Source organism: Bombyx mandarina, chromosome 09 (genome assembly GCF_030267445.1).
Source record: "Bombyx mandarina strain Sakado chromosome 09, ASM3026744v2".
NCBI classification, from domain to species: domain Eukaryota; kingdom Metazoa; phylum Arthropoda; class Insecta; order Lepidoptera; family Bombycidae; genus Bombyx; species Bombyx mandarina.
Window position 1 is genome coordinate 1,044,074 of NC_143216.1, and position 27,217 is coordinate 1,071,290.

Genomic DNA, 27,217 nt, shown 5'->3' on the forward strand with positions numbered 1-27,217 from the left:
AAACTAATCTTGAAATTATTTGTCTATTAAACATGCAATGCTGAAAACAGCACTTTCCGAACTATGTTTAAAGTAGGAACAAGCTTTGGTCATAAGGCTACGGAAAAGAACAAGATATGGAATTCAACTGAATGTGTGCCCGACCATCACGGTGTGAACTCACACCGTGATGGTCGGGCATCGCAAAAATGCTTTTGAAAACTGTGAACGACTAATTTAAATATAGTTTTATTAATTATTTTTTATTGCATAGATGTGAACGAGCTCACAGCTCACTTGGTGTTAAGTGTTTACCGGAACCCATAGACATCTACAACGTAAATGCCGCCACCCACCTTGAGATATGAGTTCTAAGGTCTCTCAGTACGGCTGCCCCGCCCTTCAAGCCGAAACGTATTCGTGCTTCACGGCAGAAATAAATGAGCTACATATTTTCATTATACAAATAAATATACAAACTGGCCGTTTACTAGTAGCAGTGGTTGGCAACCTTGTCAGTCGAAAGAGCCAAATACAACACAGTTGAAATTTATTGAAAAAGCCATTTCTTAACGTATATTTTTATGGCTTTGTGTTTCAAAAACCCTACTTAACGAGTGCGTGCTCCAAACCTCAGTTCGTGAACTATGGAGGACACCTGTCAAGGCTTTAATAAACAAGGATTCCATATGACCACTACCTGCTCTGCCAAGAGTAACCGTCTATGATGATGCTGTTTCAAAAATGTTTACTCATCTCTTACAAGAAAACATAATCTATACTAATATTATAAAGCTGAAAAGTTTGTTTGTTTGAACGCGCTAATCTCAAGAACTACTTATCCGGTTTGAAAAATTATTTCAGTGTTAGATAGCCCATTTATCGAGGAAGGCTATAATATAGCATATTATGCTATATAACATCACGGTAAGATCAGTGCGAGCGGAGCACCAATAAAGAAGGTTTTTTTGCTTTTGAGAGCTTCCACTGCGTGCGCTGCGGAAACGGTTAAACTTTCACTAAAGAAATGTATGAGAGAATTGTTCCCCTTTAAAAGATCTAAAAAAACGTCCGCGACACCACATGTCTATATATTAAGGTTGGCTCACAATAACGTTTTTTATGTAAAACACATTTGTTCTAAAATTAAGCATCATTTGTGAACTATTCCACGTGGACGAAGTCGCGGGCAAAAGCTAGTAATAAATAATAATATTCCGTTCCAAAACTAAATATTTCGCGGGAAAGCCGTAACCGAGGAGTCCATGAGCCGCGGGTTGTCGACCACTGGTATATATAGTACAGTTCTTCAACCAGCTAATGTAGAACATTAAAATTTGTTAACGACGATTTCATGACAGATCCCATTCGTTTTTTTCAGATAGTCAACGATGTATTCGCTCTGTATGTGTCTGGGAACTTGGACATGTCTATAGCTATGCGAGTTTTGGCGTATCTCGATAAAGAGACCAGTCTTGCTGTATGGGACAGCGTAATATCGGGTTATGAGTTGCTGAAGTTGGAAGGAGCAGCTTGTAATATGACCAAGTACATATATTGGGAATGGTCGGTGAGTACGTCTTATGGGCTTAAAGGATAGTTTTTTGGAAGGCTACGAGAGGCAGATGGGATTTAATAGACCCAGAGACCCAGCTGTATTATTTATTATTCTTAAAATGCGAAAGGTCACAATATGGCCATAAAATTGGAGTGTCTGTTTGTAATATTAAACTATCCACTTTTTACTACATGCATATGAATATATTGCCATATACCGTACCGTATGTATGTATACTCCAATATAACATTTTTTACAATTTTTGTCTGTCTGTCTGTCTCGTTGTTCCGGCTTAACTCTGGAACGGCCAGACCGATTTTGATGAGAATTTCACTGATAGGTAGCTGATGATTTAAGGAGTAGCTTAGGTTACTTTTTTAGACTAGCTTCACCCCACGGCGTCACCCGCGGTAATTGTCGTAACATCGCGGGACTCTGCTATCAATAATACATTTTAATATTTCCGAAGCGAAGCTAAGACGGGTCGCTACTTCATAATAAAATGTATTGACGAGCTCATTCGCCGCTTGTTAATTCTTACACAGGTAACGGTACAAGTATGAAGGAAGCTTTGATTGCCAGATTTGGCTAATAATTTCTCTACATGCTGTGTTTTGTTTTTGAAAACTACCGGCCCCGGTCCAGCCGAGACTATCAGATCGGATATCAGCAATATGAAGAAGATATATTCATAAACGAGTTCATAAAGCTGTCCTTAAGTGGTTACTGGAGCTCATAGACATCAGCAACGTAAATACCACCACCGCTTTAAGACATGAGTTCTGTGTCTCAGTTTCAAAGTACAACGGTCCGACTTTTCGCGTCGAAACGCATTACTGCTTCACGGCAGAATCATGCAAGTTGGTAATACCTACCCGTATGGTACAGCCCACTGAGTTTCTCGCCGGATCTTTTCAGTGGGTCGCGTTTCCGATCCGGTGGTAGATTCTGCGAAGCACTGCTCTTGCTAGGGTCAGTGTTAGCAACACTCCGGTTTGAGCCCCGTGAGTTCACCTACACACGTTAGGGTGAAGCTGAAACAGCCTCTCAAGGCATAGGTAGAAAAAAAAAACCGTGTGGGGATTCACAATGCGCCCTACCTCTAAAAAGTGTACATCATAGTTGATATAATGTGTTTATTTTTCCTACAGGATTTCATGAAGCAGAAGATACCGACTATATACAATGGCCTAATTAAGAATCTCGATCAACAAACAGATGTAAGACTGCTCCGCAACAAAGTCATTACATTCGCAGCTGAACTCGAATATGGACACTGCTTGACACAGTTGCGCCGGATGTATCAGGAGACGCGCAGAGATCCAAAACGCATGTAAGTGGCTCGATACAGGAAAACATTTGACATTTAAGACAATAAGACGTAAAATGAATTTTGTATTGGCTGGTGTAGGTTATGGTAGGCAGCGGCTTGGCTCTCCTCCTGGCATTGTTGATGTCCATGAGCGATGTTAACCACTTACCATCAGGTGGGCCGAATGCCGGTCTGCCTACAAAGGCAATTAAAAAAAACCATTTGTAATGTACTCCGTTTTATCGTAAAGCAATTGAGATATCAGTTTTTTTTGAAGATTTTTTTGTTTTAAAAGAGATCCGAGTAAATGCATTTTTAAATTTTTTAAATAACATAGCCTATTCAGTAATAAGTTTATCATTATACTAAAATAACATATAGATAAAAAGAATAAGTATAAGTCATGTACATCTAGAAAAACATTATGATTATTCAGCGACGTCTTTAATGTATCAAAATTCACTGACTTTAATTGTACGGTAGTATATTTATTACGGTATGTAGTATATTTATTACACATATTATACATATATATTATATTCAGAGATTAGCTGATAAATTACGATCAGACCTCGATGAGAATGCACGGTATTTACAGGCAGTACGTAGGTATTAAACTGTAGTTTATGTTACACCCCATAATTAGTTTTGTTGTAGTATCAAAAGAAAATTTATTGACCGATTCAAGAAATTCCGTAACGAAAATAAAACCTAACACCCTCCACTCCGCCTACCATGTACCTAGGCGGCATTGAAAATTTCGGGAATTAACGAAGTGACACAACATTACTATTTAAAAATGTATTTATTGCTTTTCGAAGTAATCTCCGCGAAATTTGACACATTTTTCCATACGATGGAACCAATCATTGAAGCAACCATTCCATTCGGAAGTTGGGGTCTCCAAAATGGCCGTTTTGTAGGCGTCCACAGCTTCTTCAGGTGATGAAAATCTCTGTCCACGCAATTTATTCTTTATTTTAGGGAAAGTATAGAAATCATTAGGGCTTAGGTCGGGGCTGTACGGCGGATGGTCTAATAATTCTATGTTTTCTTGCTCTAAAAACTCTTTTGTTCTGTACGCGGTGTGAGAACTCGCATTGTCGTGATGGAGGATGATGCGGCAGTTGCAGTTCTCTTTACGGAGTTCAGAAACGACCTGTGGCAAATAAATGCTAGCATACCATTCTGCATTAACCGTTCTTTGTCCCTCAAGAGGAATAGTCGTAACATGGCCGGTTTTGGAGACAAACGTGGCCACCATTTTTTTTGCAACACTCCGTTAACGAACAATTTTTGTTGGCTTTAACTCATTTTCGAACACCCAAACTCGTGACTGGTTTTTTGTTTCGGGTTCTTACGCGTATATCCAGGATTCGTCATCTGATACAATGTTGTATACAGCATTTGAGGATCCTGCGTGGAATCTTTCGAGAGTTCTGACGCACCAAGTAACGCGAGCCGCTTTTTGCTCTTCACAGAGCGAATGCGGTATCCATCGGGAAAACAACTTTTTTTCACCTAATTGTTCATGCAAGATTATTTGTATTTGACTCATGCTAATGTCTAAAGTTGCCTGAATTTCGCGGTATGTCACATGTCGATCTTCCTCAATCAGCTTACGCACAGCATCAACGTTTTCTTGGGTGACTGCAGTTTTTGGACGACCTTGACGGGGATCATCACTGAACTTGACACGTCCACGTTGAAACTCAGCAAACCAGCGATAAATTGTGATTTTGGATGGGGCTTCATCACCAAATGCAGAAATCATCCGGTCAACACACTGTTTTTGTGTTAAACCATTTCGAAAGTCATAATAAATCATCGCTCTTGAATTTTCTCGAGTCAATTCCATTTTCTCAACGACTAAACAAGTTTGACAAAACCTCGTGACAAGACCGAGAGTCTTTTCTTAAATAAATGAATGGTATTCGATTTTTAAAACCAAGGAGTTTTCAATTAAAAAGATTTTAATATGACAGGAACAGTGGAAATATTCCATTCCCGATACTTTTAGTGCAGCCCTCGTAGCTCGCGTTCAACGCATTCACACGTTGCGCTTGTGTAGTGTTTGTGAATAAGCGCGCGGCGTGAGGTCGCACTGCATGCGTATCATGAAAAGTCTGCCCATCTCTCTCGCGCGTTCTAGCTTATGAGTGTGAAGGGGACAGCTAATGTTTTGCTTTTGTTAATGTTTATAAATATAGCGTGGGGTTATTTTGTTTTAATATTAAATTATTATTGTCTTATTAATAAATATAATTGCATAAGTCGATAAAAATGCTATGCAATAGCTTTACTGCGGCAGTCCCCGAGTGTCACACGTGTTTTTTATTCCAGTCTCGATCCAGACGCAAGACGTGGATGTTACTACGTCCTTTTGAACGACACAAACAGTCACCTCCGGTTCAAAAAACTTAGCGGTATCGAGGAAGAAGACCGAAATTCCGTTGAAAACAGAATGTAAGTTTTTGTCGAACATTACTTCTTTTGAATGCGTGGGCTCACGTGCTCTACTATAACACCAGTAATTACACTTTATTACCTTTGCTTGATAGCACGACACATTTTGAAAATGTCGTAAGCGAGATTCTGACACCTGTCAAATGTCTTGTGTTGTATGATAGCTACTTACTACTTACTGCAAACGTATGCCCTAAAAATATTATCGAAACGAGTACACTAAAGCCTTTTTTTTTATTACTTAGATGGCTGGACGAGCTCACAGCCCACCTGGTGTTAAGTGGTTACTGGAGCCCATAGACATCTACAACGTAAATGCGCCACCCATCTTGAGATATAAGTTCTAAGGTCTCAAGTATAGTTACAGCGGCTGCCCCACCCTTCAAACCGAAACGCATTACTACTTCACGGCAGAAATAGGCAGGGTGGTGGTACCTACCCGCGCGGACTCACAAGAGGTCCTACCACCAGTATAATCGTGCTATAGAAGAGTATGTTACATTATTGGCAGCAGAAATAATTTACTCTCCCAAAAATGTATCTTATACCTTTAAACGAGCAATTCTTGTATATATATATATAATCTGAATCTCGGAAACGGCTCCAACGATTTTTATAAAATTTAGTATACAGGGGATTTCGGGGGCGATAAATCGATCTAGCTACCTACGATTTATTTTCAGAAAATATTGTTTTATTCGTGTTTTAAATAATCAACTTTATTGATATCTTCCCGACATCTATTAGCGAATAATAATACTATTTTTCATAATTTCAACTAACTGCTTTAAAGACACAATAGCACTAAAGCTATTTCAGAAGATGGCGTTGTTAAGCCACTTATCCAAAAAAAAAAAAAAAACCGAGCAAGGCTGGTCATCGTCTAGTCGACCCGGCAGGCTGGTTCTGGTCCAGCGGGGTATTCCGGGACACCAGCGGCACCGTCTGGGCGGCCCGACGGGCTGCCGTACCGAGACGGCCGACGTTTCAGAGCCTTCGATTCGCCTCGAAGGCTCCGTCGGCTGGGCGTCCTTGGGGTGAGCCGCGCCGTCTGGTTGTAGTGTTGACCGCGGTAGCCCCCCTACCTCATCCGGGTTCTGACCTCGGAGGGGATCGGACGTCGGGTGTAAGAGTGCAGGGGAGTCGTTTAGTGGGTGGGTCCTAAAATCCTTGGGCCCGCGGTCTGCTCACAACACCATGCAGATCGTTGAGTCTCACATACCCCGCGCGCCCCTTTTGCGCGGGGACCTCGTAGGAGGTTCGGCCCTCTACCCGAAAAAAAAAAAAAAAATGGTCATCGTCTAGTCCTTGGGCCAGCGGGCTGCTCACAACACCATGCAGATCGTTGAGTCTCACATACCCCGCGCGCCCCTTTTGCGCAGGGACCTCGTAGGAGATTCGGCACTTTACCCGAAAAAAAAAAATGGTCGTCGTCTAGTATCTTTTAGTTAGTAAAATTAAATAATACTATAATACTAATAAATAGTATAATTAAATAATGCATTATTCTAATCACACCAGGTTCAATTAACTCATCCGCAGTAGTAAACTTCTAAACGATCAAACTCGTATGTTTCAGACGCGAAAATAACAGATTCCTCATCAGGATACCGTATGGAGAACCCAGACCGTTGCCTATTATATCATCTGAAAGTGTAAGTAATAAATAAATAAGTAAATATTTACTAACAATCACGCCACGTTAACTGGTCCCGTGATAAATTCGTAAAGAACTTGTGTTACAGGTACCAGATAACGGAAATAAATGTAAGATTTTTATTATACACATACATATATTTAATATACATCCATAACCCTGGAAAAGACATTTATATTTATCATACAAATATCTTTCCTTGGCGGGATTCGAACCCGCGACCCCCTTGTGTAGTGACCATGTCACTTACCACTACACCAGACGGTCGTTAAATAATAATAATAATAAACACACTAAAATTTAATGGGTACGCGTACAATAAGATGTCTTTAAAACCTAACATAAACAATTCTAATATCTTCCGAGTTATAAATATATGAGTAAATTAATTAGTAAATTTGTGCACTCTATTGTAATATCCTACAATTGCTCAATAAGTACCAGTAAGTTAACAAACCTATCAAGTTTTGTGTAGTAAAGCAAATCATGAGGTTAACTTTTTTTTCTTACCTACGCTAATAAATTGCCTTAAGAGGCTATTTTAGCGTAACCTTAACTAGTAGATGAGCTCATGGGGCTCAAACCTGACGCCGTTGCTGACACGAATCCTAGAAAAATCCGTGCTTCGCAGAATCTACCACCGGATCGGAAACGCGACCCACTGAGAAGATCCGGCGAGAAACTCAGTGGGCTAAAGTTAACAATTACCTAACGATACGGGAACGTGGTTTCGCTCCGAACCGCTTAATCTATTTATTTAAAATTTTATGTACTTCTTGTATTATTATTATCAAAAAAAAAGAAAACATTTGCACACGCAATTCACACGTGGTAGAAGTGAAACCTTCAAAAATTAAAATACAATTATCCTAAATGTCTAAGTATATGTAAAATTTTGTCATTAGTAAATAATTGTAAATCGTCTTTTATAGTATGAGGTAGCGCCCTCTGTGAATTGTTATTTTAACTTCACCTATAATCCTAAATTGAAATTCACTACAAGAGGTTTCATACATACGTTAGTATTAAAAAACCTCACAGATGGCGCTGTATTAAAAAAAAATCACTACACTGAGAACGTCTAATGTGTTCTATCTCATTCTCTCGCCGGCTGAATACCATACATTTATGTGTTTGTGTCTCTATGGACTTATTTTTTCGTTTCATCGAGTTTGAAATCAGAGCGATTCTAAAGAAGTTTCACTTCAAAAAATCCACGTTCAGTCTATTTCGTTGATACTTATCAAGATTGGGGATTTTCTTTGGTATCAGCGGCAAAGTTAATATTTTGCGGTTACAAATCGTTCGTAGATAGTAATAAAATTTAAGTTGAAATGAATTTAATTTCAATAGTAAATGTTTTTTTTAACGTTTCAGCCATTATCTTCGACTACGCCTGAGCCGGTACCAGACAAGATCGTAATGCCTGACGCGTCCACAAGCAACCTATCTTCTATAATATTTGTAGTCGCTTCAACACTGATACTGAGGCTGTTTTGATTAACTAACGAACTGTAAACAAAAGTTCGTCAACTTCTGTTATTTTCAACGGATATTTCAATAATAAATCTGTCAATGAATGCACTGGAAGCGCAATCACTTTATTACATTAATACGCAAATGCACCGTAATGTATTATGAATAGCAAGCTACCAGATGTGAGCCCTCTTGAATACGCTTGGAGCTATACTAGATGTGGTAAAAAACAAAGCTAATCAAATATTAGTAGACTGCTTTTGATGTTAGATATACTTTGAATAATTTCATTGTTATAGATTAATTAATCTATTATACAACTAATTTAATGTTTAGTCGCTAGTGTTTGTTAACTTTTAACAGAACTGTAGTCTTTCCCAGTGAATTCTAAATGACATCTAACCTTCTAGTCTGAAATGGTAACACTGGTGGTCGGACCTCTTGTGAGTGCGCACGGGCAGTACCACCGCCCTGCCTATTTCTGCCGTAAAGCAGTAACGCGTTTCGGTTTGAAGGACGGGGCAGCCGTTGTAACTATACTTGAGACCTTAGAACTCATATCTCAAGGTGGGAGGCGCATTTACATTGTAGATGTCTATGGGCTCCAGTAACCACTTAACACCAGGTGGGCTGTGAGCTCGTCCACCCATCTAACCAATAAATAAAAAAAAGCATGAAGCAATCATGCATTCCAGTTTGATGGGAAGGATAATTTCGTTGGGCACAGAAATTGGGTCTCAACTCTTCTTCTTTTCCACGTTGAGTGTGTGGACTACCCCTTAACATGGAGGGCTATGAGCTACCCACCTAGAATTATATTTAAAAAATCACTAAATACTTTGCTTTTGACTGACATCAAATCATTATGCTATACTCAGTACAACATCACATAAATATATTATGGTGTATATTATTCAAATATATTAAAGTAATTCGGTTAATACTCAAAATAGCAACGAAGAAATCAGGACATAGATTTGATTTCCAACGCCTAAAACAGTACAGTGGGATGCGTGATTGTTTTACATAAATTAGAAATTCTTTGACTTTGTGACAGTAACGAATTATAAAATTCTTAATTTTGCTTTTCGTTGACGATTCTCCATCTTTTTTAAAGTCGCTTTAAGACTTAAACTCGTTTAGAATTATTATATATCTTTTAATTCTAGTCACAAGTGTAGTGGGAGCTATCATAGAATAAAACTGCGCTAACGTAATATTCAAGATATTTTCGCAAATGCACAAGTTCTGAAAATAAAGTCATCGGTCAACACGTGGAGAAAATGTAATATTTACAACTATAGTAGAATTATTTTGTCCGTGCAGCTTGGGTCATAAAAAATCGGAGCGGTGAAGCGAGTGTTTCGCTCTCTCTTGCACTCACGAGCCTTATGGACGGGCACAGTGATGCGCATTATTGTTGTCGATAAGTGTTATCGATACTGTATTTAGTTTTGTCATTTTGTGGGTTAGTGATAAAAATGAAAGGAAAAATCGCTCATCGAATACTTACACCACATATCGCCGCAGCAAGTTAACGAGAACGGCAGAAATTAACACTTGGTAACTTTTCGGGATCTACTCTTATTTCAGTGAACAATTTTAACACATTGTTGATAACAACACGTGCAAATATTATTTTGAATAAATTCTGCCGTTTTGATACAAAACGAAGGAGTAGCCATTGTGTCACTAAAGAAATTCAGAGAACGAATGCATAAAAACACATTTAATTTGCAGATAAGTACAAATGACTCTTAACATAACAATGTCTCACCACCCTTCGTATACCACCCCGCCGCCGTGTACCAGCCTTCGATGACTCATTTATTTTAAATCGATAATGGCCTTGCGCCCGCGCAACTTGCTCACCGCCCTAGCCGGGCTATGTTTTATGACCCAAACTGCACGGACAAAATAATTCTACTATAGTCAGACAAATTTCTATTGTAATGTTTGCGATCTGACCTCCGTTATTGGGTTCGTTACTGCTTGTTGACCATAGACTCGTTTTAGTATTTTTTTAAGTATTGTCGATGATGTTGTATTTAAACAGTAAATAAACTGGTATATAATTTCAAGTTATTTTTTTTTAAACTTTATATTTTTAATTTCTAGCTCTATGAGTTCTGGTTTTTTTTTAAAGCAATTTAAATTCAATTCTTTTCAATTTCAATTCTTTTTTTTCATTGCCAGTTAAATAGATATTGCCAGCAAAATAGATGGTTAAATTTTACGATAATTAATCAAAATTAAAAACTGCGAATAAAATAACTATGCGCTTCTAATTTTAAGAATTATAATTTATTTAAATGTAACATGTACATATTACATATAATATTAATGTGCCTTAGTCAACTAAAAATTTTACACTTTTACATTAAAAAATATTTATAGATATAATTTATGTTTAAGTTAATTTTAATGAAAATATGAAGCAAGAGGACGCGTTTGCTTCACATTTCTTTTATTTAATATTATAATTAATTTAACTTATTTACATTTGGATTAAAATAAACATTAAGATTAATATTGAATAAATTGTTTTATTAATGAACGTAATTTTAAGTGAAAATGCAGATTAGTTAAAACAAAATAATTATGATATCATACGTAATTAACTAAATATTAATAAAACATAACATAACTGACAATATTAATATGTGATTAAATATCTTTACAGCTAATTAATAATGCTTTAATCACTTTGTGCAATCTTTATTTTACTTAAACTAAATTTTGCCTATTAATTAATATTAAATAATTGATATTTATACTTTCCTAACCTATTAATTAATATACTCTCAAACTTTCTTAGTACACATTGTGTACTAAGAAGTGACCAACAATTAAGCACAATTTAAGCTAAGCATTCGGCATAAATCCAAAATCTGATTATCTTTAAAAATGTGTCCGTATTCTTATCAACACACATCTGGTATCTTATCTTTGGGGTGTCAGATATATGTGATTGACAAACAATACTAAATAAACTGTTCTCCGAATAAGTCAACAACAAAGATAAACAGATATTGTCGAAATTCAATAACGCCGAATCATAACTTTTTGAAACTACAAATAATATCGCATTTGATATTACGGAGTTTCTAAATAACACCAAACACTCTTAAAGCTAAAGTTTCGTTTAAAAACGTGATAATGTGGATTTAAATTTATAAAAAAAAACTATTTAATTATAAGATTCCTAAAATTAATGTAAATTATTAAAAAGTAACAAAGATCTAATTATTAAATAGAGTAACAAAGATTGTTATACAAATTAGAATTAATGACGCAGCTAAAGTTGGTGCGTCGTTCTCGTCTATCCAATCGTAGACATAATCTTGGTGGCGCTCAATCCAGTTGACATTCTCAAGAACAATCGCCAATGCCCTGTTTGCAGCTCCTTGAGAATCATCCAAATCATTCGACTGCGATCTCACCCAAATTCGGAACTGAAATTATAGAATTAACTTATTTTATTTCTTAAGGTAACACAACAGAATTTAGATCAATGGATCTCCTTGTGGCTTAATTTTCTGTTTGATATTCAATACTTTAAGTAGTTCATAGTCTATTTGACAGTGTTTAGCAGTTACGGTAGCCTATATTATTATAAACTATATGACATAAATGTCGCTATACGCTTAGAGAAGTTTAGTATCGCCCCACACGGGCCACCAGCCACATCCACAAAACCGACCTATTTCCTCATGTTTTCATACATTTTATATGAAATCGCGGCACATATTTGACGCCGGTAGCCACCACACGCTACATTTAAAATGTATGAAAATTACAGGAAATATTCCGGTGGCGGCGTTTTGTGGTTGTGACCGTCTGGGGCGACCCTTAAGGCTGTGTCTCGAGACACTTGGGCGAGAACTCAGAGGAGACGTTTAGTAGGTGGGCCTTTAACATCTTCGGCCCTGGCCTTTACCATCTTCCACCACGGAGTCTCTCTAAGCCGCGTGCGCACTTATGCGCGGGAACCTAGCAGAAGGTTCGGCCCCCGGGCCAAAAAAAAAGGTTTTTTTACCCCTGTTCTAGATGGGCATATGTGCTTACGGTTGTATTGTGGTTCTAAGTTACTCTCATATCCCAAAGACATTTCATTACATATTACTACGAGTATATTATTATATGACTATATACTATATTATTATAATAAATAACAATTGTCTCTTCTTTCAATCGAACTGGAAAGTATGACTTTTTTGTGTCAAAATCGAGAAGGATCGTAGTTTTTTATTTAGTCCACCGGTGCGGGCTTAAAGTACAGTCCACAACCAATATAATGTAGGTTTATGGAATACATGGCAATGTTTTTATTTCCTCTAAAACCTCATGAACCTCATCTATGTGGTTCACACGCTGTGCGGTTTCACCCTCGTTAAATATGTAATTCAGAAAGAAGATATTCCTTTTCAAGGTGATAAAGAGTTTTTTGTTGCCACTCTCTGGTTCATAAATCGATTTGTAGATACATTGGTGCGTAAAACCATGAACTAGCGAATATATTTGTGTATTTTTATCGCATATATATAATACCCGTTGCCCGGGTCATTTCATATATCATGACAATAGTATTTGTGCTAAACAAGATTATATAACAAGATAAACTAACCATTGAGCAAAATTTTGTACAAATCTGTTCAAACATTTTTGCGTAAGTAAAAAACATACCTACATACATATCACATTGCTTATATTTGATAATTAATAACTTTCTTTGTGATAAAATAAATAACTTAGTCAACAATTTGTTAAAATCCTCAAAGAATTGTTAGCTTTTCTAAGTTGGAATTTAATTACTTACGTCGTCAGATAATATATCATTCGCCATGTTATCACCCAATACGAAAAGTATCTCTTCTAATTTTTTCGGGCCGCCATAACTAGAAAGGAAAAATAAATTAAATTACATATTAGTTTGAAAACAATAATAATCTATAATTATCCAGGGAGCCAATTGGATAACAACAACATTTTTTAACCTTCTTATTTGGTATAGTAAGCAGTGCACCTATCTATTATTACCACGAGATCCGGTTAGATTAATCTGGGTAAATACTTCAAGTTCTCTCGTATTCGTCTCCGTGAACATGATTTGCGTAATGATTGATGGTGGTGCGTTTTGTAAGGCCGAACGGGTAGGTACCATCACCACCCCCACCTATTGCTGCCGTGAAGCAGTTATGCGTTTGAGTTTGAAGGGTGAGGTATTTACTATAAAATTAAGACTTTACAATATAAGAAATGCTCGACGAGTATGAATTCTCGTATTCCCTTCTAAAGTTCATACACATTTTTTTCGGAACACATCCTACATCTAATACAGGAACATATCTCAAGGTGGTAACGTTGATGTGGAATATTTTTTTTTTGTTTGTGACACACCTCTTCTTTCCATTGATGAATCTTTGCGGTTGGTTAAATGAAATATAATATAATAAATAATATTCAAAAAAATAATAACCAAAACAACGGACGACGTCAACTGTTCTACCACCTATTAGTCTATCAAAATTTTATAAAATATTATCAACTGTCATATTAAGTCGTATTAGAAAGGAACAAGAAGAAAATCTAACCGAAAAGCAAGCTAAATTCACACGAAATTACTGGATATTGGACTCAGAATACCTTTACCATAAAGCAATGAACATGGAAAGATATATGTACTACTTAGGTTATGTTGACTATAACAAAGCATTTGACTCTTTTAGACATAATTATGCATATATAGAATGCTCTAAAATCACAAGGCTTAAATCCAACAAACATCAGGAAAACTCCGCAGCTATGATACAAGCCAAAAGAATATCGTAACCATTTAAAATAAAGAATGAAGTAAGACAATATAATATCATCCCATCCGCGCATAGCTAGAATAATCCATTAGGCTACCGGCGAAAAGGTATGGGAAAGAAAAACATCTATTTCGGTCAAATTGTAAATATTATACTATGAGATAATTAACTCGTATAAGACAAAAGACAAATATTACTGATGTTGCACATACAGTAAACAAACACAAATGAAGTTGGATAGATCATACGATCGAAGTGAGACACAAAAAAGGTTAAAAGTTATTACAATGCGGTATCTTCGTTAAGGAAAAAGAAGAAGGAACGACAGAAAGTAGATGGTCCGCTCTGGAGAAGAAAAACTATGAGCAGAAAAGTATGGCAAACTCTAGGTAAGACCTGACCACAAAGGGACATCAGATAATCAGAAGTAAAGCCTTTTTGAATTCAAAATTTTAATGTGGAATAAATCACTATTAGTTATAAAAATAGTCTGATACAAACTAAGCATTGACTTAAAATTATTCTTAAAAAGTAACAGAAAGCGAAAAAGAAACTTACTTATCTCTTATCTCATTAGTGCGCATTGAAATAAAGCTTAAAGCCACTCTCGCATTCTCGTAACTACTTTCAGCTACTGCTCTAAATATCCTGACTCTTTCTTCCACACCGTATTCATTACCTGCAGCTATCGTTTCTTCAAGGTAACTGTGAAATAAAATAAGTCATATTATTTAATCTCTCGATAAAAAAAACCACACGAACCGTATTGCATACTCGAAGTTAAGTGGCTACCGAAAGCCAAGATGACTCCAAGATATAAAATAAAAAAATGATTAAAGCCTGTTTGTGTTACAGTTAAAACAGATACACTACCTATATTGTCTTATTAGCCACAAGATTTATGATATTGGTGATACATTTTCAATTAGACAATATCCCGAACACAAATTAACTATTATACACTTAGGAGCAGAGGTTATATAGAAAAAATCAAGAATAAAATAAAATAAAATAAAAAGCCTTTTATTTCCTGCTAAAATACAAAGTAAATAGGTCTTTAATAATTTTATGAAACATGGTGATGGCCTCCTCCAAGTCCTTCCATTTGATTCTATTGCTACCTGTATCCATCGAGGGCCAGCAGTAGCTTTTATATCGTCCTCCAATTTATCGGGCGACCCTTTTTTCTTTTCCCTTGTGGCCCTTCCCATGCAGTTATTTTTGCAGTCCATCTCTGGTCCTTAAGTCTTGCTACATGACCAGCACAGAAAAATTCAATAATATTAAAAAATACTCACTCTCGTATAAAGTTTTGATCATCTGAGCAGGCCAACGACTCTAATATGACAACTCGCTCGTAATGGTTTGCCTCAACTTCCAATCTAGCTTTCAATGCTTCTATCACGTCCTCATCTCCTCCTCTTACCATGGTACAGTAGACCGCTGGTCTGATATCAGCTGGGATGTTGGGATTTCTGAGACAAAAAATATCAATCTATTATAAAGAGGAAAGATTTGTTTTTTTGTTTGTATTGAATAAGCTCCGAAACTACTGAACCGATTTGAAAAATTCTTTCACTGTTTGGAAGCTACACTATTCCCGAGTGAAATAGGCTATAATATTTTTAAAAAAAATTAGCGATCCTACTAAAACCCCAATAATGTAATCCAAGGGGTTTTTTTAATCTAAAATATTCTTTACATCGCGAGCCCTGCGAAAACTATTGATGATAGAATAAAATAATGTACTATGACTTTGTAGAACACATTATTATTTACAAAAAGTCTCGCGACAGCATATGTCTCACTGTTATAGTCATGCCACAATAAGTGTTCTTTTATTTTTTTAAATAAAACAACGTCAGATGTCGTTGAAATTTTTGTTAAAGACCTGAGCAGGCCGCTAGTTTTTCAATAAAATACTTCAAGACTAAATGAGATTGATTTAATCCATGTATTATTGAATCTTCAATTATCTTAGTATTGGAATATTATGCCGATTCCAAAGTAAAATAACGTTAAAAAAAACAGTTCGTAGACGTAGTTAATTTTACGTTTGCATTTCTAAGGGGTTGACATAAACTAGAATTTACTGTATTAATTAACTTTATAAAAGGTAAGTGCGATCAGCGTTTTGGAAGCCAGCTTTACCACAGTCTTATGTATATACCTACACATATTTTAGATAGTACTATAAATTATCATTTTTTGTTACTGCTAAGCTATAGCGATTTATTGCTTTAAAAATGACCTCAATACAAAAGCATCCATAACATTCCGCAATAAATTTGATTTAATTTTGCGCTGGCCATACATTTAAAAACTTCAGAATCAATATGAAGTTGTTGTGGCCTTAAGGATAGGACTCCCGGTGCATTCGTGTTGAGCGATGCACCGGTGTTCGAATCCGAGGCGGGTACCAATTTTTCTAATGAAATACTTTCTCAACAAATGTTCACCACGATTAACTTCCACGGTGAAGGAATAATATTGTGTAATAAAAAACAAACCTGCAAAGTTATAATTTGCGAAATTACTAGTGATAGGACCTCTTGTGAGTCCGCACGGCACCCTGCCTATTTCTGCCGTGAAGCAGTAATGCGTTTCGGTTTGAAGGGTAGGGCAGCCGTTGTACTGTAAAACCTGAGACTTAGAACTCATGTCTCAAGGTGGGTGGCAGCATTTTCGTTGTAGATGTCTATGGGCTCCAGTAACCACTTAACGCCAGGTGGCCTGTGAGCTCGTTCACCCATCTAAGCAATAAATAATAAAAAAACATCCTTCAGTAAAAATAGTACTTCTATTAATGTTAAACTAAATTTTCTATATTGCTCGTGATACTAAATATTATATTGTATTCTTAACTCTGACGTGACTGCTGTAATACATTATTAATGAAAGGCAGGATCGTGTTTCAAATGAACGAATATTCATTAAGTCTTTTCTGAAATAAACTTACACTTCTTCATTGTTATTGGGATTATAGAACAAATCGATAGCGGCTGCAATGCATGGCTCATAATTGGCCCTGCAGGCGTGATCCATTACCAGACCTCTGGTCAAGGAAACCATTGCAGGCTCAGTGAGTGACGTATCAGGATTGAATCCAATTTCATCTTCAAGCGCACCCACAGCTCTACGCACCATCCTCTATAAAATAATGGCAATTTTATTGATCATACCTAAATATTTTTTTCCGTTCAGTAAAATTTTATTCTTGATTATTTATTAACTCATTGAATTATTGATTTCGACAGTAGTTTTTGCGGTGTTTTCATTTCACAACTGAATATAGGTCTCGGCTCACGCGATCTAAAGCTCATTAATACATAATGATGTACCCACGCACCAAATAAATATCAGGATCCAAATCGTCGTCTTCTGTGACGTGAGCAATTAGGCGTTTTCTCAAGAAGTCCATATTCCTGACGAAGGCTTTCCATACAGCGTACTCGGTTTCATGCTCCATAGATAGAACTACCTTGAATGCTATCTCATAATCCAATTTTCCAGATCTTGCCAAATTCAATGCATCATCTACGAGCTAAAAGATTTTAGAAATAAGAAATTTAATATAATGTTATCAAAACCTGGTTATACTTATAGTCTAAATGAGTTTAACGCATTAATTTATTTAAGTTATAAAATTTGTAGAGAGCGTATGTATTATGTTCATGAGTACACACTGGCCAAATTTACACCAGATGAAAATGTGACAGAATCGCTAACCACCCAACGAAATATCTCGGTACCGGGTTGTCGCAATACCAATTGCTGCTTGAGTCCCAGGAAGCACTTGGATGATGAAATTGAATATAATCCACTTACACCTGAGTTGTAAATACCAGCCCAATATCATGTTTCGATTTCGAGTAAAGAATGGGTTAACAGCAGTAGTTTTGCTATTTTTTTTTAATGATAATTTTTTTAATGGCCTACATATTCAGTAAAACATATTTGGTTGAAAATACCTTGGCACGGTTCAATGGATGGATCACTTTTCTATCCTCAGGGTCCTCGAGGGCTTCAAGAATCCGATCCCAAATATCATCATCATAGTTGACTCGGTAGTAGCCTGTAGATGTATGTCAAAATTAAATATAAATTCGCTCTCTTTTGTTTCCATTATTCCATTGGTTTTGCGTTGGCTTAGATTTATTACTAACTTAATTTTTATCCTTCTTAGAAATGATAAGCTTTTGAATGAAACAAAAATAAGATTTTTCTAAAACAGTTAACTTTAAACTAAAACTATAAAAATTGAAGATTGGAGGTAGTGGCATAAACTAGGAGCTAGGTTCGTAACCAGACTATTTTCAAAAAAATCGGTTGTCTGTAAAGTCGGTTTACTGGCGATAGTTGAACGTGACAACATCATAAGAAAATACTGATGGAATGGTTTCATTTTTCAATTATCGCAATTATCGTTGCTATAAACAATTGACACCACATTCACTTTTCACTGAACTTCACACTTGATGAAAACATGTAAATGTATTATTGTATAGCAGCTATCCACGCGGATGCATCGCTCACTCAAGTAGGAGAGAGACAGATGTCAAACGCTGCCAAACGCGGAGGCCGATTGTGCCTCTTTGTCGCTCGTTGCGCGCTCTCGCTTGCACTTCAAGCCTTAAATGGACGCCTCAGAGCGAGGTAACGCCACATGAGTCATGTTTTTTCGTGCGTGCAGCCGGCTCCAGCGAATTATAAGACGTTGTCACGTCAAAATTATGGCCCATCTTATAGACTCTAATACTTTTAAGTTTATTTCAACTTCTGAAAAGTCACTCTTACTCTGTTTATTGTTTTTATGTTTGTTTTAACGGTTCAGAAGAATTTATATAGGAATAAATTAGCCACTTACCCAAATCGAACAATTAACTAAAAAAATATTTAAAATTACGTTAGATTATTTACTTTGTCCCTGTATATTGAAAAGCACCCATTCGTCTCCGGTGAGACGAACGTTGAGGTTTGTAGTCGCATCCATCATGAGTATCGGTCGAATATTGTTGAAGTTGGGACTGGCCTTCGTCGTATATGTGATGGGGATTTCGTAGTTGACGTGTGCTTGAGGTGTGAAGCTAAACCTCTCCTGAAAATTTGTAAATTACTTTTAAATTTGCTCTCCGTTTTCAATCTGATCAATTCAATCTGAATTTTTCATTTGTTAGTAAGGAAATTTTGGTAGGGTCGATCACGTCATAACTAGTCAGGTCATAAGTATTGTTACACAGTAAAAACTTTTCTTTTAGAATGCTGGCCACAAAAAAGTTTATTGAATTCGAATTTCGAATTGTTCATGAAAATAAAAATGTATACTTTTAAAAATTTTACTCATTTTTAAATATGGAGTGGACGTTTAAAGAAGATCGTGTTGCAGTTATTGCGTTGCATCGTTGCGGTTACGCGCCAATTCAAATTTTTAACATACTGAAAATTTTTAATATAACCAAAAGATTCGTTTATCGTACCATCAAACGATACAATGAAGACTCTAGTGTAGATGACAGGTCAAGAAGTGGTCGCCCTCGGTCTGTTAGGACTCCAGCAGTGATAAAAGCTGTGAAGGCGCGAATTCAAAGAAATCCCAAACGTAAGCAGAAACTGTTGGCCCTTCAGATGGGGTTAAGCAGAACCACAGTGAAAAGGGTGTTAAATGAAGACTTAGGGCTTCGGGCATATCGAAGAAAAACAGGAAATCGTTTGAATGCTCGTCTAATGGACGTGAGACTGAAGAGATGCCGCGCTTTGTTGAAGCGGTACACGGGAAAAAAATATCGGGAAATTCTTTTTTCGGATGAAATTTTTACCGTAGAAGAGAGCTACAACAAACAAAATGATAAGGTGTACGCACACAGCAGTGAAGAAGCGAGCAACCGTATTCCGCGTGTCCAACGAGGTCATTTTCCATCCTCGCTCATGGTATGGTTGGGAGTTTCTTATTGGGGCTTAACAGAGGTACATTTTTGTGAGAGAGGTGTAAAAACGAATGCAGCTGTGTATCAAAATACAGTCCTGACGAACCTTGTGGAACCTGTTTCTCATACCATGTTCAATAACAGGCACTGGGTATTCCAACAAGGTTCGGCGCCAGCTCATAGAGCGAAGAGCACACAAGACTGGCTGGCGGCGCGTGAAATCGACTTCATCCGGCACGAAGACTGGCCCTCCTCCAGTCCAGATTTGAATCCGTTAGATTACAAGATATGGCAACACTTGGAGGAAAAGGCGTGCTCAAAGCCTCATCCCAATTTGGAGTCACTCAAGACATCCTTGATTAAGGCAGCCGCCGATATTGACATGGACCTCGTTCGTGCTGCGATAGACGACTGGCCGCGCAGATTGAAGGCCTGTATTCAAAATCACGGAGGTCATTTTGAATAAACTTTAGTGTCATAAGAATCTATGTTTTGTTAAGTTCATTTTGGTATATGAATGGTTACATAATGAATAAACTTGTTTCAATTATTTTACATTAAACATGTGACAGAATTTATGACCTGACTAGGTATATCAACAGTAGTGAAATAAATGTCGACTTGTGTGTGTGCAGATGGACTAATAATGAAGTAGGCGGGGAACTCGTCTCCCACATTAGCCATTGGAAACCAACCAGAAAAATACACAATGATTTGTGGAATGCTTAACGTCGAACGGAAAGACCGTCACCGAGCGGGTGATAATGCTCGGTAGATCGATGGTCCGTATGTTGGTTGTGGGTGTTGTCCGTATGTGGGTGGCGCATTTACGTTGTAGATGTCTATGGGCTCCAGTAACCACTTAACACCAGGTGGGCTGTGAGCTCGTCCACCCATCTAAGCAATAAAAAAAAAATCAGACGATAATAATAATATTAAAAAAAAGATTCAAACAATAAGCATATTTCGGTGGTCCACAGGGACCATTTCATTGCACAGGCAATGTTAATACCACAACCCTCTAAATATAATCCTTCATCAGTTGAAATACTTCTGTGGCTTCATCTTTACCTTGAACTTAAGCATTAAATTATCATTATTATAGCATAGGCATCCGGAGATTGAACTGAAGGTATTTAATTCGTGCAATAAATTTATTTCTGAATCATACCTGCATAATAAAAACAGAGCCGTCTTGTCTCAGTCCAGCGTGTATCATTGGATAACCATTGTTTTCGATCCAAGGTTCTAAGAACGACTCTATATCATCAATCATTTCGTTGCCATTGATCGACCAGTCGTCGATGATGGCGCCGATCAAATTATGCGTGTTCACCGTCTCCACCGACCTAAAATTAAAATCATTTCAAAGTCTCGTTTTGAATTTAAGAAATTTGTGCACAATATGTAATCGAGAGAAATTGATACAATTTTATATTTTCTCTAAAAACATTTATCTCATTATCGATCATCATCATCGTTTTTATCAATATATTTTTTTAAGATAATTTACATTATGAATTACATTGTTAACCTAATTTTAGATATGTTTATATTTTTTGGTTAGTATTAATAATTTTTCTAATTAAGCTCTGAGTTGTAGCGGCACTTGGATGTACGATACCCTGACTATTCGGGATTCTATTACTTTATTTAAATTTGTAGGTTTCAGTTTTGTCATTTAATTAATGTTCAGTTTTCGTAACCTGAGGCTGACTGAGGTTGATCGACGCTTTAGTATAGTGCTAGCTACTAGTAAAGAAATTTAAATTTCAAACGATTCGAAACAACGTAAATTATAATTTAAAGTGTCAAAAGCGTTATTAATACGGAAAACTAGTTATAATAAGGCATACTTGAAGTCGTCGTGGCCTAAAGAATAAGAATGTCAGGTGCATTCGTGTTGAGCGATGCATCGGTGTTCGAATCCCAGGGTACCAATTTTCCTAATGAAAAACGTACTCAACAAATGTTCACGATTGATTTCCACGGTGAAGGAATAACATTGCGTAATAAAAATCAAAAGCCGCAAAATTATAATTTGCGTAATTACTGATGGCAGGACCTTTTGTGAGTCCGCGCGGGTAGGTATCACCACCCTGCTTATTTCTGCCGTGAAGCAGTAATGCGTTTCGATTCGAAGGGTGTATTTATAATATCATTAAATTTATGAAAATACTTTAAGCACTGAGACATGAGAAATCATATCTCAGGATGGGTGGTGGCATTTACACGGTAGATGTCTATTGGACTCCGGCTACCACAGAACACCAGGTGGGCCGTAAGCTCGTCCACCCAACTAAGCAATAAAAAATAAATAAAAACTAACTAAAAGTTTGCCTAGATAAAATTTTCTTAACTGTAACCTTCAAAAGTTTACCTTCTTCGAAGCAGATTCTTGGCAGCAGAATGAACGAAGTCTTGACCTTCATCACCAAGCACTAGTTTCAACATATGCAGAATAGCAGGAGCTTTTAGTTTAGAAAGCCCGTATATGTTACTCCTAATTTCATCTTCATCATAGAGCTCTTCTTTGGGTTCTAAGGGATTTGCATTAACGTAAGCATCATGAAGCATACTTTCGTGAATTATATCTGTGACGAAGATAGTGTTCATGTCCAGCAATGTGACGTCATTTGCCACAGTTGACGTTTGAAACTGTTGAAACGAAAAAAATAAAATTTAGTGCATATGTAGTATATATTTTACTGGTGGTAGGACCTCTTGTGATTACTGGTGGTAGGACACCTTGTGAGTCCGCGCGGGTGGGTACCACCACCCTGCTTATTTCTACCGTGAAGCAGTAATGCATTTCGGTTTGAAGGGTGGGGCAGCCGTTGTAACTATACTTGAGACCTTAGAATTTGTCTCGGGGTGGGTGGCGCATTTACGTTGTAGATGTCTATGGGCTCCAGTAACCACTTAACACCAGGTGGGCTGTGAGCTCGTCCACCCATCTAAGCAATAAAAAAAAAGTATGCTTAAGTATATGCACTTTACCTAAAAATGTTAAGAACTCAATAGATTACATTCTACACAGAGACTACGATAAAATTTTATCCAAGTTTTCTTATGATGATGTAAAACGATTTGCAATTTCAATATGTATTTAAGTAATTAATTGTGATTTGAAAATAATAATTGAAAACCGACTTCAAGAACGAAACACGTCGATTATATGTATTTAATAATGTGATCCATTCACTCTATCAAACGAAAAAATAAAAACACCTGTGGCACTGGGGGACTACCGCGGTAAATGCTATTGTATAGCATTTTTTATCAACTTATGTAATTATAATTATACAATAATAATTTAATATTAAAACAATAGGAAAATACGACCACGCCACATTTATAAACATGAACAAAAGCAAAACATTAACTGTCCCCTTCACACTCATAAGCTAGACCGCGCGAGAGAGATGGTCTTTTCATGACGCGCATGCAGTGCGACGTCACGCCGCGCGCTTATTCACAAACACTACACAAGCGCAACGTGTGAATGTGTTGAACGCGAGCTACATGGTAGGCGGAGTGGAGGATGCTAGGTTTTATTTTCGTTACGGAATTTTTAGATCCGGTCACCGCGCTCAAAACCTGCGATAAAAGCTATGCAATATCTTAGTTACGATAAAAAATGTAGTATACAGTTTTAACATGTAACTTTCTAATTTTTTTGATGGGAAAAAATGTATGAAAACTAAAAAGTACACTAACACTAATAACAGCCTCATACGCTGCGTAAGATGCCAAGCCAGTCACGACCCATTCAAATTTCCAGTTCTCGGGGTACATAACGTATCCAAACCACTGTTTCGCCATGGTTTCTGCTATCTTCACAAGCGCCGTTTTTCTTTGTTTAACAGAAGCTGTTGTTTCCATCAACAAATATGGTTCCCTATGAAAAAATAATGTATCATGTTTTACCACTGTCAGTATGTTTTAGTTCCAATTTATTAATTCGTTATGTATAATCTTCGTTGTGTTTCTATGTAGTTTTTTCATTAACGAGCAATATCCCGCCAATATGTGCCATTCTCTATAATTTATTATCTTATACCTTTAAACGAACAATTCTTGTATATATATATATATATATAATCTGAATCTCGGAAACGGCTCCAAAGATTTTTATAAAATTTAGTATACAGGCGATTTCGGGGACGATAAATCGATCTAGCTACAATTTATTTTCAGAAAATGTTGTTTTATTCGTGTTTTCAATAATCAACTTTATCGATAATCAACTTTATGACTCTTCCCGACATCTATTGGCGAATAATAATACTATTTTTACTGCTTTAAACACACAACAAGATGGCGTTATAAAACAAAAAAAAAGCCGATAAAAGCTCGGTCATCATCTAGTTTATAAAATTGGATTTCTAAACGAAGAATATTTTTTGCCTACAACCTATGATATTTTTTGCATGAAAACAGTCAAACAAACTGAAATTTTCTAGATAGAATACTTATTATCTTACCAAATGCCAACAATGGATAGAGCATGCCAGTCACGATCTACATCGGGTAAGGCGATAACGTGCATCCTACTTTCCTGGTTAAGAATGATCTCGAAGTAAGGCTTTTCGGTCCATTCGTTCAGGAAGCTGAAGAACGCATTGATAGCTAATGAAGCTTGCGAGTCTTGGCTACTGAGGCCCGGTCGTCCTACCAACAGCACGTCCGTTGTTGGTATATTTAGATTAATGAAATCGTGGGCGATCATTCCCCACCTGTGGGGAGAACTGGCGAGAGCGCGGAACCGATTCCTGAAACAAAGTTTATATGTTTTCTTTGCTGATGCTATGGATTGACAAGCCATCTGATGTCACCATCTTGAGACGAAAGAAACTAGAGCTCTTACTTCGAGTATTTTACTTTTGCCGTCTACTTGTACATATAAGTCTAAGTCTCGATCAGATTGCAATGAGTGGTTTATTCGCGGAACATTGTTCTGTAGTTGGAGGTTCATAATACATATTCATAATTGTGCTAATGAAGAATGATAATGAAGTGTAATAAGGTAATACAAACTGGAAATGGTCGTAGCTTGAGAGGACCAGGTCACCCGGAACCTATACACATCTGCCTTAAAAGATTTAAAAATAAATCGATCCTAATTTATCGAAATTAATGTATGTATTTACAAAAATTTGGTCAAGTTTTAAGCCTTTCTTTAATTCCATTATTCATTTTTACGGGTGGTTGTTTTATCGCCACTGATTATAAGTGGTAAAATGTTAACTTATCAATGACCTAACAGTAAAAGTGATTATAGCAGAAAATATACATATCAACGCTTGAAAGGCAAACGTGACTAAGCGATAATAACGACTTTATACATAAATGATAGGCAATAACTATATTCGATGCGCAAAAAAAATATATTTCTAGGTCTATTAAAATAATTTCAATCCTAGAGCTAGACTCGTTAAAATAGAATTTTTTCAGGCATTTCAACTTTAAATTGGTCTACTGTAAAGTTCACGCATTGTCGCTTAGTCATGTTTGCCTTTCAAGCGTCGATATGTCTTTTCTCTTTATACGGTACATTTTTACTTACTCTGTATTTTCTTCGGGCAATGAATTTGTGACGATATTATTATATTCGACGTCATTGAACGTGAAACGTATGTTGGCTGCCTCGTTAGGTTCATCGAAGCAAGGAAACACGCGCCGCGCATGTGTAGGGTGTAGGTTCATCGCCAGGTATGACCTACAGATTAAAAATGATTAAGAATATTTTGTATTAGTTTAATGATGACCCCCAAAACAAGAAGAGGAGAGTCCCTATAACAAGCTTTGTGAACAAAACCCTTGAAACAGGAACACATTTTGGCTTCGCTGCAGAAATAACCACAGGAACCATAGGAAAGGAATACCCACTCATGAGAACTCAATATACGCTCTATAAAAGTAGTTTTGAGAAAGACTAACAATTTCTTGGCGAAATTTAAAAGTGTACTAAATAATAACATATGCATGATACTATTTAGTAAAGTGTGTAATGTTTTAATTGGTTAAAACTAATGAATATATTTTTAAATAAATTAAGGATTTAATCTCATTCCTATTATGTTAGTTATAAATTTTAAAATTTAGAAACAACAGATTGAATTTAGAATTAAATCAAACATTTCAATGTATTATAAAAGTAACATATTTACACGCCATTTCCTTCACCGCGATAGATACCGTTGCCGTCATTCCTTAGTATTCCAGTATATTCCACCACAACAACGTATGAAGTAGTACTCTGTACAGGAGTGATCTCCAAAAAACCATCTCTAAGTCTGAAAGTGGCTGCTAGGCTGTTGGCTTCCGTAAATACCCCAGTCCGTACACTGGTTACATCTAGATCCTCTGAATATAATTTTATGGGGTCATCCCTCGTATTTGGATCCAGTTCCAATTCGATAACGGCTCTTCCTTTGAAACGATTTTCTTCTATGGTGATTTCCACTTCGTAGCTACTAATCGTCTGACCTGGTCTGACAGTTTCTCCTGCCTGATTTCTTTCTACATTAGTTGACACAATCGCATTTCGTTTCGAATCATCCTCTGGGATAAACTTAGTTTTTTCATCAAAAGTATCCGGCTGGGACAGGTGGGGCTCAGCTGGGTTTTCGTCTGGATTCGAATCTGAGAATGTAGCATCGTTCGTGGTCTGCCTTAATTTCTTGTCAATTGGTAAACAATTCGTGAAAATGTTCAATAGTATCAAGAAATAGAAGAAAGTGAATTTCCACTTATACTTTCTCCGGGCCATTTTTATGGTTTCAAAATGGCCGGTCGGTTCACATACGCGATCGCGATATCGTTTCCATACGATCACCACACGAAACTGATCCAGCAGAAATGGGTTGAAGAGTATCGGAGGAACTTTAATCTAATAAGATAAATGGAAACTCGATAGTGTCAGTTGAGCTTAAAGAGATAAAAAACTCGGACGTTCCACGATCTTTTTAGTTATCTGATTTCAATTGTGGTGATAATATAGAATACTTATAACCATATAATTTTTTT

General features: G+C 36.7%; 2 protein-coding genes across 2 annotated transcripts in view; one reads left to right on the top strand and one right to left on the bottom strand.

Moving 5' to 3' along the window:
• The window catches only part of LOC114247392 (glutamyl aminopeptidase), a 30,991-nt gene extending 20,010 nt beyond the window's left edge, over positions 1-10,981 (top strand). Inside the window, exons 9-13 of the mRNA XM_028180348.2 lie at positions 1,361-1,549; positions 2,689-2,870; positions 5,193-5,315; positions 6,895-6,970; positions 8,350-10,981. Of these exons, the coding sequence (XP_028036149.2) occupies positions 1,361-1,549; positions 2,689-2,870; positions 5,193-5,315; positions 6,895-6,970; positions 8,350-8,472 (693 nt within the window). The 3' untranslated portion in view covers positions 8,473-10,981. The remainder of the gene's footprint in view (positions 1-1,360; positions 1,550-2,688; positions 2,871-5,192; positions 5,316-6,894; positions 6,971-8,349) is intronic.
• On the bottom strand, positions 10,655-27,070 carry LOC114247424 (aminopeptidase N). The gene is made up of 14 exons (XM_028180392.2): positions 26,359-27,070; positions 25,755-25,907; positions 24,673-24,960; positions 23,906-24,086; positions 22,566-22,843; positions 21,357-21,534; positions 19,182-19,359; positions 18,233-18,336; positions 17,611-17,805; positions 17,221-17,411; positions 15,560-15,736; positions 14,820-14,966; positions 13,268-13,346; positions 10,655-11,903 (listed from the first exon to the last, which is right to left on the bottom strand). Exons 1-14 carry the CDS (start codon positions 26,958-26,960, stop codon positions 11,691-11,693), a joined length of 2,964 nt encoding a protein of 987 aa, XP_028036193.2. The 5' UTR covers positions 26,961-27,070; the 3' UTR covers positions 10,655-11,690.
• Between the last annotated feature and the right edge of the window lie 147 nt (positions 27,071-27,217).